The sequence below is a fragment of the Mobula birostris genome, chromosome 4 (assembly GCF_030028105.1).
Source record: "Mobula birostris isolate sMobBir1 chromosome 4, sMobBir1.hap1, whole genome shotgun sequence".
NCBI classification, from domain to species: domain Eukaryota; kingdom Metazoa; phylum Chordata; class Chondrichthyes; order Myliobatiformes; family Myliobatidae; genus Mobula; species Mobula birostris.
This window is the reverse complement of record NC_092373.1, coordinates 140,342,864-140,358,614: the sequence shown is the minus strand read 5'-3', so window position 1 is coordinate 140,358,614 and position 15,751 is coordinate 140,342,864. Positions and strand designations below refer to the sequence as shown.

The 15,751-nt window shown below is 37.7% G+C and overlaps 1 protein-coding gene across 1 annotated transcript in view; it reads right to left on the bottom strand.

The window, feature by feature from the left end:
* Positions 1-218: 218 nt before the first annotated feature.
* The window catches only part of fat4 (FAT atypical cadherin 4), a 391,785-nt gene continuing 376,252 nt past the window's right edge, over positions 219-15,751 (bottom strand). Inside the window, exon 18 of the mRNA XM_072256139.1 lies at positions 219-3,003. Coding sequence (XP_072112240.1) covers positions 1,124-3,003 — 1,880 coding nt within the window. The 3' untranslated portion in view covers positions 219-1,123. The remainder of the gene's footprint in view (positions 3,004-15,751) is intronic.

Here is a 15,751-nt window from a genome sequence, read left to right as displayed (position 1 = left end):
CACATAATGATGATGATGAACTACTGCATAACTTAGCCTGTACTGAGTCTGTATGTAGCTCCTGATTTCTAGCTAATGACTGAGGAGAAACAGATAAGACATTACTTAGAAGCTTAGACTAGCTCTTTATAGATAAATAACTGAAACAGCTTTTGTAAATAAATAGTTTAATCTATATTTGCATTTATGTATACAAAGGATACAGTATGTTACACTTATATCAAAAAATGAAAAAATACTGATGTTACATAAGTAACAAATGTAAAAAGTACTTAATCTTACCTTCCCTGAAAGTAAGAAACATGGAAAAAACATTTTCAAAACTTTCATAAGAAAATATCTTCAGTAACAAACAGAGCAGTTACTAAACTGGTATAAAAGAAAGAGTCATGGTAATAGGGCAGAAAGGACTTTAAAATATGCACCAGAATTTCAAAGGTTAGCTCTATGGCAAACTAGTCCAGGTATTATTTTTAAGTTTTCCCTCATATTGGCTCTATATTAAACAATGAAAGGCAACGCTGCTTCTCAAGCAAATAATGCCAATACTTTCCAATGATATTGTAACTGAATGAATCGTTCTCCAAAGTAAGACTGAACCATTCACATAGTGCAGATACAAAGACATGACAAAAATAAGCTGCACCCTTGTTGAATTAACAGATCAGCTTATAGCAAAGAATGAAGGGAAGAGGGAGGGAAATCTACACCCGAGTAGTTCTGAAGCACCCTTCCCACATTGGCACAACTGTTTAAAGTGCTGGCCAACTTGTGTGCTGCTTTTGTGCTAGTGGCTGTATAAGAAACACACTGTGCTCAAACAGATCAAACACATATGTTTTCAGTTCTGAAGAAAAAGTCAGGAGAAATATTCTGCAATTGCAGAATGCAAACATCACTCCAATCCTTATGTGCTATTATGCAATAATTCTTCATGGGGCACCCTGAAAACAATGATCACTTTAGGGCATAATTCTTCATTAGCTGAAAGTTACGGACTGAAGAATCTGGCAACAGTTGTCAGGATTAAGATAATTTTGAAAAAATTCCATTAAGCAGTTTTTCACTGATAGTGAATTGCAGCTTTTAATTAATCAAAACGTACTGTCTATATAAATTATACCTATACATATTCCTCTTCTTCTGCATCATTAGAAGTTGCTGCACTTTGTGCAACATTGTCTAATGCTTCTTCTTTTGATCCCTTTTCTGGAAGAGATGCAAGATCTTTAAAAACATCCACATAATTCCCAAAACCAGGGCCCCAATTTAATAGATTGTCCCAATTAAAAGCTCCTGTTGCAGCGGCATGTGTTCCAGGCTTGGGCTGTGCCTTATATTCTTCATGACTTCCCTGTAGGACTGCAGGGCTTCCCTCAGCTCTACGACCATGATATCTTCGTGGTTTTAGTTTGCCACCATAATTATCTTCATCGTCTGCATCAGATTCATTGACTTGAGACAATTTTGGCATGCGTGAGGTGTATACAGCAGGTTTGTCTCTGTCATATTCAAACTCAGAGCAGGTGAAAGACTCGTGAGAATCACTGTCTGAAGATGATTCTGGTGCAGGTGTACCATCAGCTGGGTTCCTCATTCTAGAAAGAGGTCTTCTACAGTCATCATCTGATGATGATCGCCCATGATCTGCACTACAGATACTTGGGTTTCTAGGGCGAGGGGTGTTGAGTCTTTCAACCTCTTCTATGGACAGTCCTACTGGAGGTGTGTTCTCCAGAGGAATTTGCTCAATCGGCTGTTTAAGTCGGCTACCTGGCCGTGAGCCATGACTGTGACCTGTTGTGGTCTGGGGGCTTTTGCTTCTTCTTCCAAGTCGTGAAGCATAATTAAAGATGCCAGGCTGGCATACATCTGAATGTGCATCAATAGGACTCCCTTCTCTCCTTGCCAGGTGCAAATCTCTTGCTGGGCTGTTTCGGTAGAAAGTTCCTGGCTTTGAAAATGGAGCAGGACTTTGCCGAGACAGTGCATTAGGATTCTGGCATGTATTGTGACTCAGTGGGGTTGCTCTCAATCCTTGACTATAAGAAGGCTGATAGCTTAAGCTGCTAGCTCCAAGTGGGAGAGGAGATTGCCGGGCAAAACCCAGCGGACTGTGTCTTTGGATGGAAAATTTAGGGGTGTGACTACGAAAATGTTTATAGTGCTGTATAATGTCTGCATCTGAAGGAGCAATGCTGCTAGCATTTTCTATATCATAGTGCTCAAGTTCTGTTTCAGGTCCCATACAGGGTTGTCCACTTGGCAATGTATCTGCTGCATGAGGGATGTCCGTCTCATCAAATATTAGATAGGGGTTTTCCCTTTCAATTATATCAGGCTTTGGAACTCCCTCAGGCTGCTTTCTCACACTCAGCTCTTCATCATATGGTGGAAGGTTATCAGGATCATCAAAGCCTTCATTTGCACTCCCTTTCTTCTTCTTTTCTTTCTTCTTTGCACTCTCATCTTTCTGCACTTTTGTTTTTCTACCTCGGCACTGGTTACAGACGATCAGACCGAGAACGACCAGGGCAAGGAAAGTGGCGCAGCTGCCCACAATAGCTGGCACGGCCCAGAGGGGCAGAGAGAGCTCTTCTGCTTGCAGCTTTGGACTGCAGGTATATCCTTTGTCCACTCCGGCTTTACAAACCGTTCCCTGGGGACAATGAACATTGACACATACCACCACAGTCTCACATGTTTTTCCAGTGTAGAGTTCTGGACAAGTGCAGATGAATCCAGACTTTGGTAGAGGCTCACAACTCCCTCCATTCTGACAAGGATTGGAAGCACATTCTCCAGGTAGGACGCAATTGTATGCATACCACTGGTTCACACACATTAATCCACCTGAACATGGATTACTTGCACATACGTTTGGACCTCTACACCCTATCTTAACAGAAGGGTTACTTTTTGAGATTGTAACATCATTATGCTGTCCAGTGAAGGGCAATGTTTTACCATTGTACGTTACATAAGAGATACACCCATCAAAATCTGGAAGAGAAAAAAATATTTGTCACACAAACTTTCTCTGTAACTTTTGCAATAGAAATACATCTTATCTTTTACAATAGTAATGATATGACCACTTTTAAGTATCCTTTATGGTGAGCTTAAGTTGCAATCATGTTCTTTTATATATTTAAAAATAACAGCTTTAAATTGAGAAGTAGATCACTGATGGTTAAGAATTTAACTGGTACTGAAATTTTTGCAAACAAAAAACCTGTGCACTCTAATTGGAAAACCTGTAATAGAGTGACTCCATATACCATAGCTGATGGCTTCATTTTATGTGTATTATTACTCAATCAAATCCATCTTCCTTGTATGTCAGTGATTATCATAGATTAATAACATTTACAGTTAGTACCTAATGCTGGGTCTAACATATTAATATTGCATTCAATTCCTAATCACATCCCAGAGGCCTACTCCAGTGGCTATACTATAGTCCCAAAGAGACAAGTGCCATTAAAAAAAATTATATACCTGGCAACTTGTACTATTTAAAATCATGCATTAAGACACAGAAATTTTATATTTTAAAATAAAACAAAAACAGCTGTTGGAAATATGCCAGTAATAATGCTATTGGAAGTATTATAACTTATAAATAAATGAAATAATGGATACATTTAAAGGGAACAATTTGTATGTTGACATGAAAGATCAAAGTAGAAATTAATGGGAGAAATACTACTGAACAGAAAGGATTTCTAAAAACAAATACTCATTCACGCTCCGCAACCCTCTGGTTTGAACTGTGACCTTGTTAATTAACTAGCGTCCCATTTTCCTTGCTTATTTCTCCCCATTCACTTTCCACTTCATTTCCTTCCATTATGGAGTAATTTTCACTTCCTTTTTGTCTTTCCAAATCTTTTCATTACTCTTTTAGACTATAAGACATAGGAGCAGAATTAAGTCATTTGGACCATCCAGTATGCTCTTTTACGAACATTTGTAAAAATTATTAATAATTTTTTTACACTATTCCCTTTGATTTCTGATGTTGAATAGAAAAAAGAATATTTGGTCTAGACTGCCTACTCAGCAACAGTCATGCCTCGTGCATCACAATGCCTGCATTCCTACCTCCAGAGCTGTGAAGCTCATCAAAAGAAATTCCCTATTTTTCAGTTCCCAAAATTTGCACTATTGTAGCCCATCCTTCTTCTCTTCAAATTCTATTTGACAATATATGCATCCCTGGCATTTTTTTTTCTTTTTAGCTTTGTGCAGAAGATTTCAGACCAAGAACAACAGTAGGAAACAGAATCTTGGTACATATAAGCAACACGGTTTTGAAGAATGAATCTTTGCATCGTACAATGCCACGTAAATGAGAGCTAGCACACAAGCCAATTTTATGTTGGTGTGGTAATTTTGTAAATATTAGTGAAATAACTCAACTTTCTATAACTATTCATTCATTTTATGCTGTGTCATATGACACAGGTGATCACAGTCTACCATTATTATTAGTATTAAGCAGTTGTTGCATATATTAACACATTAATGCATAATTCATTTAACAGGATTCCCGTGTAGGAATTAATGGAAAGTAAGAGTTTGTAGGGCAAACCTAATGGTAAACATTCAAATGGTAACTGGTACTTAGCAAAAATAACAGCATGGTCAGTGTCTATTGAACAAAGAATAGTTTTAGTGGGAGAAACGCAAAAAATGCTTAGACATTAAGAGGTACTGGATGTGTCCTAAATCTTTTCTGATTTTTATTTCTGCTTAATTAGCGAGGAAAATCAAAAGAGACACTATCTATTTTACATCACAGGAAGTCAAAATTATCCTTCAAGCTTTCTTATAAAGTTATTCAATTCTGAAATAATTATTAATAGGTGATTTCTGGGGATAAATGTTGTACTAAGAATCTGATAGTTCGTAAGAGCACAGGGAGATGAGGCCTTTGCTCCTAAGCATTACAATATTTATTGGTTATGCAAAGAATGAAGCACATTTAATAAGTGAGCCTGAATTTTGCTCTGATTGGCCATTAATATTTTGGATGCATCGGGGATCAACATAAATGCGCAGATAATCTTCCTCTGATGCTATGGGAGAAAGATAATTGAACACTCATTAAAACTGTGACAATGGACAGGGATAAATTTCATTCTCGACCACTTTTCCCCATTTTCCATCCACCAGCACATGGAGTGCCAGGGAACAAAGGTGCTGCTAACTTCCTGAGTATTTTATTCCATTTTTGGAGGTCATAAGTACAATAATCTAAACACATACTGTTTTTAGTTTATTGCATACATCTTTGCTCTTTCTTGGGTTTTCAAATGCCTTTTCCTTAAAAGTTTAACATTTTTTATTTTAAAAATGTTACTGAAGTACTTCAGGAACATTTTTATATGTTTGAAGTACATGTGAGAATTTTTTTAATTCTTTGATTTTGTTTTACTTTCATGTTTTTCAACCCCTTCGTTTGAACTGTGATCTTGCAAATTAGCTAACTCTGACCCTTGGGAACTAGTATAATCATTATTAGACTTCAACCTCTTTTTCTGTTTTGAGCAAAGAGACTGAAGAAGCTGTCTGCCTAGCGTTAGATTTCAAAGGAGAGCACTAAATTTCAAAATGTCTGTCTTCTGTCATTTGCAGATTTGACTATTACATTGTGATTCCAACAATAATAAGGAAGCACCTCATACATCGTAGAATTACTGAGCTGGGCCAGCCACAAGCAGAGATGCAACTCATAATGAAGATGTTGAGTTGATTTATTTTGGGACTCACTGTCAAATACAACTATCACCATGGTTTCCTTTAGCAATGGACTCACTTTAGAGTATGTGCAATATTCCCCATGACTCTCAGGACTCCAATTAAGAGAATACTTTGAAGCAACTTTGCACTATTTCCATATTTTATTCCAAATTATTTTGCACTTATTAACAGGGTGAGAAAAATCTGCCTATCTTCTTACAACTTAAGGCTGCTCTAATTACTCTTGGCAGCTACCCTTTCAATATTGGCCGCAACTACTTCTGAAGATTGGGAGAAGGGAAAGTAATGCACAACAAGAAGAGTGATATTACGAGTCCTTGTTTTGATCCCTTGAAAAAACATTAAAAAGCTCATCGACAACCTGGCCTGGAAATTGAGACGCATACAACTGTTTCTTTCAAATGCACCCTGTCCAGTAATCAACTCTTTTTCCAGAATGGAATGTTAAAAGGTTAAAATCCATCATACTTGAAGATTGACAGGGTAGATGAGATTCACCACTGCATTTCCAGTATAATTTACATATTAGAAGTGTAACAAATAACATCGTTCCCTCATACAACACCTTCTTTTGGAGCATGGCCGGAAGAGTTAGTTCACATAATCCTAGGGTTTTCCATAGTTGGAAATCCCAAGATAACAAGATTGTTGCTCAGGGATTTACATCCTCTCCTTTAAGACCAATTCCTGCTCATCTTCCCGGCACAAAACTAAACAAAACCAATCACCTATATCACTTCCTGACTGGCCAAGGCCCAATTCCCAAACCCCTGCTATTCCTGACTTCTCCTCCCTAAGACACCAATCTTCCCCATTCTTCCCACAGTTTAGGCCAGCACTACTTTAAGCCCCATCTAGGCTCCTGGCTGTTAATCTTTCTACTCCCTTGTTACCTCAAATCTCGTCCCAGTTGAGAGGTGCTATTGAGGCTAGCTGTAGTGGACTGTGTAACAACCTCTTAAAGTAACTGTGAATTTTAAGCCTGCTGTGTCTAGTCACATGGATAAAGTCTAGACTTCGGAAGACTTCTTTAAGAGGACTATCTGCACTTGTCTATTTTCCTGTCATTCCAATAATTTTCAACTGTAATGAATGGCTACTTATGCAAATTTGGGGAATGTGAAGAATAATATAGTACATTGGCTCAATTCACATATTGCACAAAAATGTTCTATTAACCTCTTGCATTGGCTGGGGAAGGGGCTGATACTGGGAATAACATGTATTACAGAGACCATCTCTCATCCCAGGGCCAGCTAAGCTCTCCATGGACATCCTTCTCTTTTGAGTCTCTGATTGTGTGAAGAATCATCAGTTTTGAGCGGTTTAAGAGAAAGAGCAAAAGGGCCCTCATCTACAGCAGCATGTTATTTTGATTCCTTCCCTGATTCCAAGGCACAGGGACTGTAAAGTATGCAAATAACTTTTGCAGCTCACCACAAGTATGTAGTGACAAAGATTGGCCTGGTTGTCAGCTGGATAACTCCAGCAGATTAGTGAACAGTTGTAATGTATTTCTGGTGTTAAACCATTGATGAAGAGAAGCATTCCAGCTTCTACCATGATGGGAATGGTTTCAATTATTAGGAAGCATCACATATTGCTAGTATATGAGCCAAGGAACTTAAAGTGATTAAAGCGATCAAGAGCATGTGAAGTGTCATGGATGTAAGTGGGAAGGGGCTGAACCAAGGGAGACAAAATCCAAACACATGTTCAGTGAGGTAGAAACAATGGGCCTACTTGGACAGTTTGGTTTGAGGATCTTGGGTAGGAGGTGGAAATAAGTAGTGAAAGGTAAAGGAACTATGAGGTTAATGGCATTGGATAGGAGATCTCCAGATCTGATGAGGTTGATGATGGTGAGGGAGACAATGGCCTGGGCTCCATAGTGGGGTCCTGTTCAAAGGGTGAGCAAGAAGAAGTGTCTGAGAGTTGATGCTTGGTCTCAGCAAGGTAGAAGTCAGTCCATCAGACCACAACATCACCCACTTGTCTGCAGGTTTGATGGTTTGATGGTGAGGTTGGAGAGAGTGGTGGGCAGTGTGTTCAGAGAGGTTGAGATTTGAATAGGAGAGAGAAGTGCTGAAGTTGATGTCTCCTCTGCAGTTAGAGATGTAAAGAACCAAATGGGCAGAATATCAGAGCAAGGTTTCCAAGAAGAAGAGGAGTGCTGAAGATGGGAGAAGGGGTCATTGTTGGAATGTGAGGAATTCTTGCCAAAAATAAGTAGGCTCAGAAACACAGGGGACAAGGGAAGAGCTTGGCATCATGGTGGATGTGGAACTCACTGAGATGCAGGTGAAGGGGGACGAAGGTAAGACCCTTGCTGAGATAAGAGCATTTTGCCTCAGAGAGGGAAAAGTTGGAGGGGATAGTGAAGATATGGCAGGGATTAGAGCTAGGTTTGGGGGAGCCCATGAACAGATGTAGAGTATTGGAGGGAGAAGAGGAGAGGGTTGGGGTTTTCAGGGAAAGTGAGGTGAGAGGAAGATGAGGGCTGAGAGGAATGAAGAGGGGGGGAAGAGGGTTAGAGGGGAGCCCGGGAAACCCCAAATTGGTGGGGAGTAGTGGTGGAAGAAGAGAAGTTAGAGGACTCCGTGGCAGTGAGAAAGTTCTTGGTTGGAAGTTGAGACAGCCAAGATCGGAGCCAGAGCTGTGAGTGAGGAATTGAAATTACAGAACATCTCCCACATTCAGGAAAGTTTAGAATACTGTAGTCAAAATCTTCACAATTCCATGTAAAGAAAACTTAGGAGCAGGTCACCAGTGTAACACATACAAACATGTGAACTCTTCATCAACAGCTTAAAACTTACCTATAGCAGGCCTATCACACAAATTGCAAGAACACATTAAAAGCATGCCTCTATTAATTGTGCATGAATGGCACATAGATGCTAGCAGAGAACAAGCAGGGTTCCTATGGCTGATTTCATTAGAGGAGAGAGGTGTATCCACTAATAGAATATTCACCACTGAATCTGGAATCAGCAGCGAAGCAGAGACCACTGAAATGAATGGTACACTTATACTTTCAAACCAGCTACTTCTATTACTGCACCACTTTCTTCATCCACCTTCTTGCATTCTTTGCTGATTTACAAGTTGCAAATGGGGTTACTATGACCCTCATCACGATACTACTGTAATTTTTGTGTCATTGATATCTTACTGTACTACAAACCTTCCTCTGCTCTCCCTGCATGTGCTTTTCATTCTACAAATGCTGCCTGACTTTCAGAGTATTCCAGTGTTTTCTGTTTTTATTTTAGGTTTCCAGCATCTGCAGTATTTTTATTGTAGATTTACTATATCTGCCAAATTAAACCTCAACAATTCAGTTGCTGCTTTGTGTTAAGCACACATGGGAAACCCACTGTTTCGCAGCAGGAAGCACCCACTTACTCTGTACTACCAATTACTTGACATTTTTATGTATTTGTCAGAATAAGGATTCCAGAAGCCTTGAAAAGGGATTGCCAATGAAAATATAGATAAACTTTACCACAAAAGTGTAGCTGTCCACGCGAAGGCTTTGGTGATCATTCCTTTATGAGAACATCATAGGCAGAATGTGATGATGGCTTGGAAATGGAGAGCAGGGGGTCCTTTTTGAAAAGGATATATAGGGAACAGTTCTCCTACATACCTTGTATAAGAAGCCATGAGCAACTCTTCTTGAGAACAAAATTGTTCATTGGACTTTGTTCATTTGTCACATGTAGCAGTGTCATGCAAGCATTGTCAGTGGCAGTGAAACTAGAGATTGCGCTGAGTATCTTCACTATTTACAACTCGTCACTGTGCTGTTGAGGATTTTTAACCCAAGGTGAGCCAAATTCATATTTTCATTGGTCAAAGAGCAGCACAAAGGTGACTGCCTAGATTCCTTATGATTACTTTGGAACTTCCCCTGGTTGAAGGAACATTACCTATCCTCAAACTGCCATGGGGATGCCATGTAAGAACCATTGACACAGTACAGCACGGAAAAGGGTACTCACTAGTCCGTACCAATGATCAAACATCTATTTTTAAACTGGGACAATTCTAACTGTTTATTCTCTCAAATACCCATCAAACTTCTCCAGATTCTACCAATCATCTGCATACAACAGGCAATTTATTGTGGTCAATTAACACACTAACCTGTACCTTTGGTAAGTGGAGGGTAATAGAGGACTTGGAGGAAACTCATGTGGTCAGAGGGATAATGTGCGAACTTCCCAGACAGTATTGGATGTCAGGATCAAACACTGTTCATCCTGGACCTGGGAGACATCAGATCTAATGTCTGCATTGCCATATCAGCAGCTTGCAAATCAGAATCAAATGTGAGATTTAGGAACTAGGGTTATGAATTAATATACCAATATTTTCAATTATATTTGCATTATTGCTAGTCAGAATCAAAGGAGATGCTCCATAAAGACCAGCACTCTCTCTTACAAGGTCATTTTCAACATTGTTTTATTTTTATTTTCTTCCTTTTCTGGCATGTCAGACTCCATTCATCTCCTCCAGACATCACCCTTGTACAGGTGACAACACCACTTTTTGTGTCATTCAGTTTCTCTTCACTTCCAACCCATAGTTTTCCCTTTCATATCTACATTCGTCCCCATTTCCCTGTAATTTAAGACTTCTTGAATTTCTAATTCTGTCATTTCTGATGAAAGGTTGTGGAACTGAATTGTTACACCCTCTTTTCTTTCCATGAGTATGGCTTATCCTGCTGTAGTATTTTCCGTAATTATTCTGCATTATCTGAGGACTGATGTCACAATCTGCCTACTCGGTACTTTTCCAGAGGGCACAAATGATTTATGACTTCATTGAAGTGACTTCATTATAAATAATGTTATTTATGTATTGTCTCCTATATTCTCAGGGTCAGGACAACATCCAGAATTTCCTGCCTTGAAGAATCAGCTAACTTCCTCCATTCATGTTGTAGTTTGCAAGAACTTGTTGATCACTCAGTAAACTTGTACAGTGACAGGTCAGATTTCAATGGGGTGAGACTTTGAGTGAAGCTAGGAAACTCAATGGCGGAGTGCAGATGGGAAAAGCTCACAGAGAGTGGTCAAAAAGTTTGGAATTCCAAATGCGCACAAATAATTGTGAGATCTGGAATCTGGTTTTATATTCCACATCTGGCATTTTCCTACAAATTGGGCCATTCACTGTATACTTTTAAAGTATTGCTGCTTTGGTGTTCTGGACAAGAAACTAATATAGGTGGGTCTTTGGCTATTGGCAGGAATTTGTCTGTGCTGGTGGCATAGTGCTATTCGCATCTGGACTTCAGAACAAGAGATCCCGGGTTTGAATTTGGCTGGCTCCTTGCATGCTTTCCATCCATGCTGGGTTGAGCGTTGAGCTAGCAACTTGGCCTCATCAAACAGACAAACACTAAAGGTTGCCACCCGATGTGCCAAACAAAGTGCATAAACTTAGTTACTGGCACGAATTGTGGAGTTGGGCATAAAGGGCCTTCATCTGTGCTATATGACATCATTGTCCTCAAGGTAACTGATTAATCTGATTTCACAGCTGTTCTTTGAGGGATAAATATTGTCCCAGGTACAGAAAATACCACTCTAAAATTTTATTAGTAATGAAGCTCATTGAGAAGATCAGGTCCAACACTGTGTTCCCACTGTCATAGTTGTAGAGTTGCATGGTGCAGAAATGGTCCCCTCTGCCCACCACGTCTATGCCAACCTGTTTACCTATCTACAATAATCCTATTTTATTCAATGAATGATCTATGGTCAAGTGAATGCCAACTTTAGCAAGTTTCTGCTAGTTATTCTGGATGTGGGGAGGAAAGTACAGTAGGTGTTGTTGCTTAACATAAAATTTGTTCTCCTTCTCCAGCAGTATCCAATCACGTGGGAATAATGGACTGCACTAAGGAAGGAGGCCTTGCATCTCAAAATCCTCACCTCCTCAGCAATTGTAAGTATGAAGTATTGAACAAGAATACCCAGCCCCTAAAGCTGCTAATACATTAATGATGGGAAATATAAGTTATTCAGTAAATTCAGATTCATGAATCCACCACACCTCTAGGAAAAGAATCCAAGAAACGGATATGCGACACTTCCAGAGTTCCTCCTTCATTTCAACCGTGCAGAGGTCTTGCACAACATAACTATTGTCAATCAACTTTAACTTATCCAAATTCTGCATTCTCTTATCCATTATTCTTTCCTCACTAATTTACGCTGGCTTTCAGTCTTCCAATGTTAAAGATGATTCTTGGTGTTAGACCACTTTTTGAGTCTCAATATCTTTAAAATGCTTCAGATTGCAAATCTCCTCTCAACTTATTTGACTTTAACACCTTTTTGTTAGGAGAGTTACCTCCCACATTTTCTGAAGCTTAGCTTCTATTTCTTTAATCCTTAAGAAAGATAGACCCTACTGACTGCGCTTCATATAGACCTATTTCATTATTAAATGTGGATGCTAAAATTCTTTCAAAAATAATGGCTAATCGACTGGAGAATATTCTAGCTAAAATTATTTCTCAGGACCAAACAGGTTTTATAAAAGGCCGTTATTCCTTCTCTAATACTTGGAGACTGTTAAATGTTATATACTCATCCCTTTCTGAGAATCCCTAATGTGTTGTTTCTCTTGATGCTGAAAAGGCATTTGATAGAGTTGAATGGAAATACTTATTTAACATTTTAGAGAAATTCAACTTTGGTACTAATTTTAGTAAGTGGATTAGAATGATACATAAAAGCCCTATTGCTACTGTTATTACTAATAATTGCAAATCTCTTTTTTTTTCGACTTTCGCGGGGTACAAGACAAGGATTCCGTTAAGCCCCGTTATTTAATTTGGTGTTGGAAACCTTGGCCATTGCACCTCGTGAAACTAAAGATATTCATGGAATTTCCAAAAATGGACTATTCATAAGATCTCCCTTTATGCTGATGATCTCTTAGTTTATGTTTCAAATCCTGAAAAATCCATTCCTAGTTTATTGAAATTACTCAGTGAATTTGGAAAGTTTTCGGGATATAAACTAAACCTTTATAAAAGTGAATTATTTCCTCTAAATGATTCTGCTTCTATATATGATGACGTTCCTTTTAAAGCTACGGACTATTTTAAATAGTTCGGTATTGTCATCACTAAAAATTATAGAGCTTTATAGAGCTAATTTGGTTCCTTTAGTGGATTTTATGAAGCAATTATTTTGTGGATGGAATCCACTTACACTTCCGTTAGCTGGCTGAATTCATGCAGTTAAAATGATGATTTTACCAAAATTTTTGTATGTATTTCAAAATATTCCTTTTTTTTAACTAAGAAGTTTTTTGATCAGGTTGATTCTATTATTTCATCTTTTGTTTGGAATAATAAAAGATCAAGAATTGGAAAATATCATTTACAAAAATTAAAAGAGGATGGACGTCTTGCTCTGCCTAATTTAAGAATGTATTATTGGGCTGTTAATATATGTTATGTGTGTTCTTGGTTATATTGGACTGATAAAAATGAATGACCACCTTGGGTTGATTTGGAATTGAACACTGTGAAACAATTTTACTTAACTTCGTTATTAGGAACTTCTTTACCTGTACAACTAGCCAAAATTTCTAATCTAAATTTATATCCTATGATTAAGCAGTCATTACGAATTTTGTACCAGTTTCGTAATTTTATAATCTCAAAAAAATTTAAGCTTCTTAGTTTAATTTATCAAAACTATTTATTTAAACCTTCACTTAGTGATCCTACCCTTTTTCTTTGGAGGAATAAAGGAGTCTATTCCTTCATGGATCTGTTCCAAGAAGGCCAACTGATGTCTTTTGAGAAATTAGTAACTAAATACTCTCTCTCGTACTCACATTTCTTGCAATATCTTCAGGTCAGACATTTCTTACAAGAATATTTAAGTAATTTTCCATATATACAAGATTCTGATCTGTTAGACATTATTTTAAATATGAATCCTTTAGTGAAAGGTTTTATTGGGAAAATTTATCATGTACTATTACAACAGTACAATTATCCTTTACTTAAGATTAAGCAAGATTGGGAAAGAGAGCTTAACATGACCCTGATAACAGAGGATTGGTTGCGAATTTTGAAGTTGGTTAACTCTTCTTCGATTTGTGCCAGTCGCTCTTTAATTCAGTTTAAAATTGTACATCATTACTATTTGACAAAGGAGAGACTGTCTAAAATATTTCCTGATATTGGTAGTCAGTGTGATAGATGTAAAACTGAGACAGGATATACGTTTTGGTGCTGTTCTGTAATGAAACAGTTTTGGAAACCTATTTTCTCTACAATTTCTAAAGCTTTAAAAATGAATTTACAACCTGAATAAATTGACAGTTTTGTTTGGTATAATCTCTCAATATATTCATGATATTTCTATATCAGACCAACATGTAATTGCATTTGTTACATTATTGGCCAGAAGGGCTATTTTATTGAAATGGAAAGATGCCTCTGCTCCCACTTTGATACAATGGTTCTCTCAGGTGATGCTATGTCTTAGTTTGGAGAAAATCAGAAGTTGAACTTTTGATCCTCGATTTGACTTTGAGAAAAGGTGGGGTTCTTTTGCCCGCTACTATCATTTGATTTGAGTCAATTAAGATGGTTCCCTTCTGATTCTTGTTTAAATGGATTTGAGTTGGTGGTTTGATGTTTTTCTTTTATGGAAGCTTTATGGTGTATAGCTCCGGGGTTGTGCTCCCAATGGTTTTGTTTTTCATTTTTTTTCTGTTAGTAGTGTTTTTTGTTGTTTTAGTTAGTAGGGGTTCTTTTTCCCATCTTTCTTTTTCCGAAAAAAAAAGTTTTAACATTTTATTTTTTCTTCTTATTATTAATATATTATTTAGCTTTGTTAATCAGTTATTTGATAATTTAATTCTCCTTGTACATATTGATAGGTTGACTTGATTACTTTAATGTATTTTTGTTGATTTTCAATAATAATTAATAAAAAAGATTTAAAAATGAAAATGACTTTAACACAACTATCTCATCACCCCCTCATTTTTGGCCACACCTCAAACATCTTGATTCAAACTTCTGGTAATCATTTCCTACTGTTCTCAGTATCTTGTTGAAGAAATAGTTTATAGCTTAATCGTCCTCTATAGTAAACTGCTCTATTTTCCAGCAACTCTCTGTGTGAAGACATTTCTTTCTATGTTATTCACAGTGATCATTCTAAATTTTGACCCCTTGCCACAAATTGGCCACTCAGAGAAAATTATTCTTCCTTATTCTTCTCTAGAAGAAAAACTCATTATAAATATTAAAAAAAAAACTATACTAGATTTTCTTGGCTTTCCTACTCCACCAAAAATATTTCCGTTAAGTCATCTTGTAATAAAAGGTAAAAATAAAATCTGTCCATGTGGTGCCTTCCTGACCCCAGAATGTCTTGAGTCACTTCACTCCCAATTAAATATTTCTGAAGTCTATTTATTTTGCAATGCAGGCAAACACATCAGCCAAATTGCACAGGGTAAGGTCCCAAAAGCTTCTGTAATGCTATGGGTAATCAGCTAGAAACAATGCAATACAAAAGTATGGTTTAAAGATACAGAAAAATGTACCATTTTAAAATAGTATCTGAATTATGTCTCATTATTTCCCAACAACTAACTATGCTGTGCATTAGTGGCTCAACTTGCAGTATAACACAATGGAAGATTCTTTCAGTATATAACATTTGAAAACATATCTCTTAAGCTGATGATGTCTCTATTCATTGAAGAAATTATGATGGTGTCGAGACTAGCGCGTGATTTGGATTTAAGTGAGGGAGAGTTGCGCAGCGTCAGCCTCACTCTCTCTTCCCAACACACTTACCTACCGAGAACCTATCGATCGCTGCTTTAAATATACCCAAAGATATCCCTTTAAAACAGAAATGAGGCTGTGCTCTTGGAACCTAGACTCAGCCTACTAATGGAAATATCTTCTTCA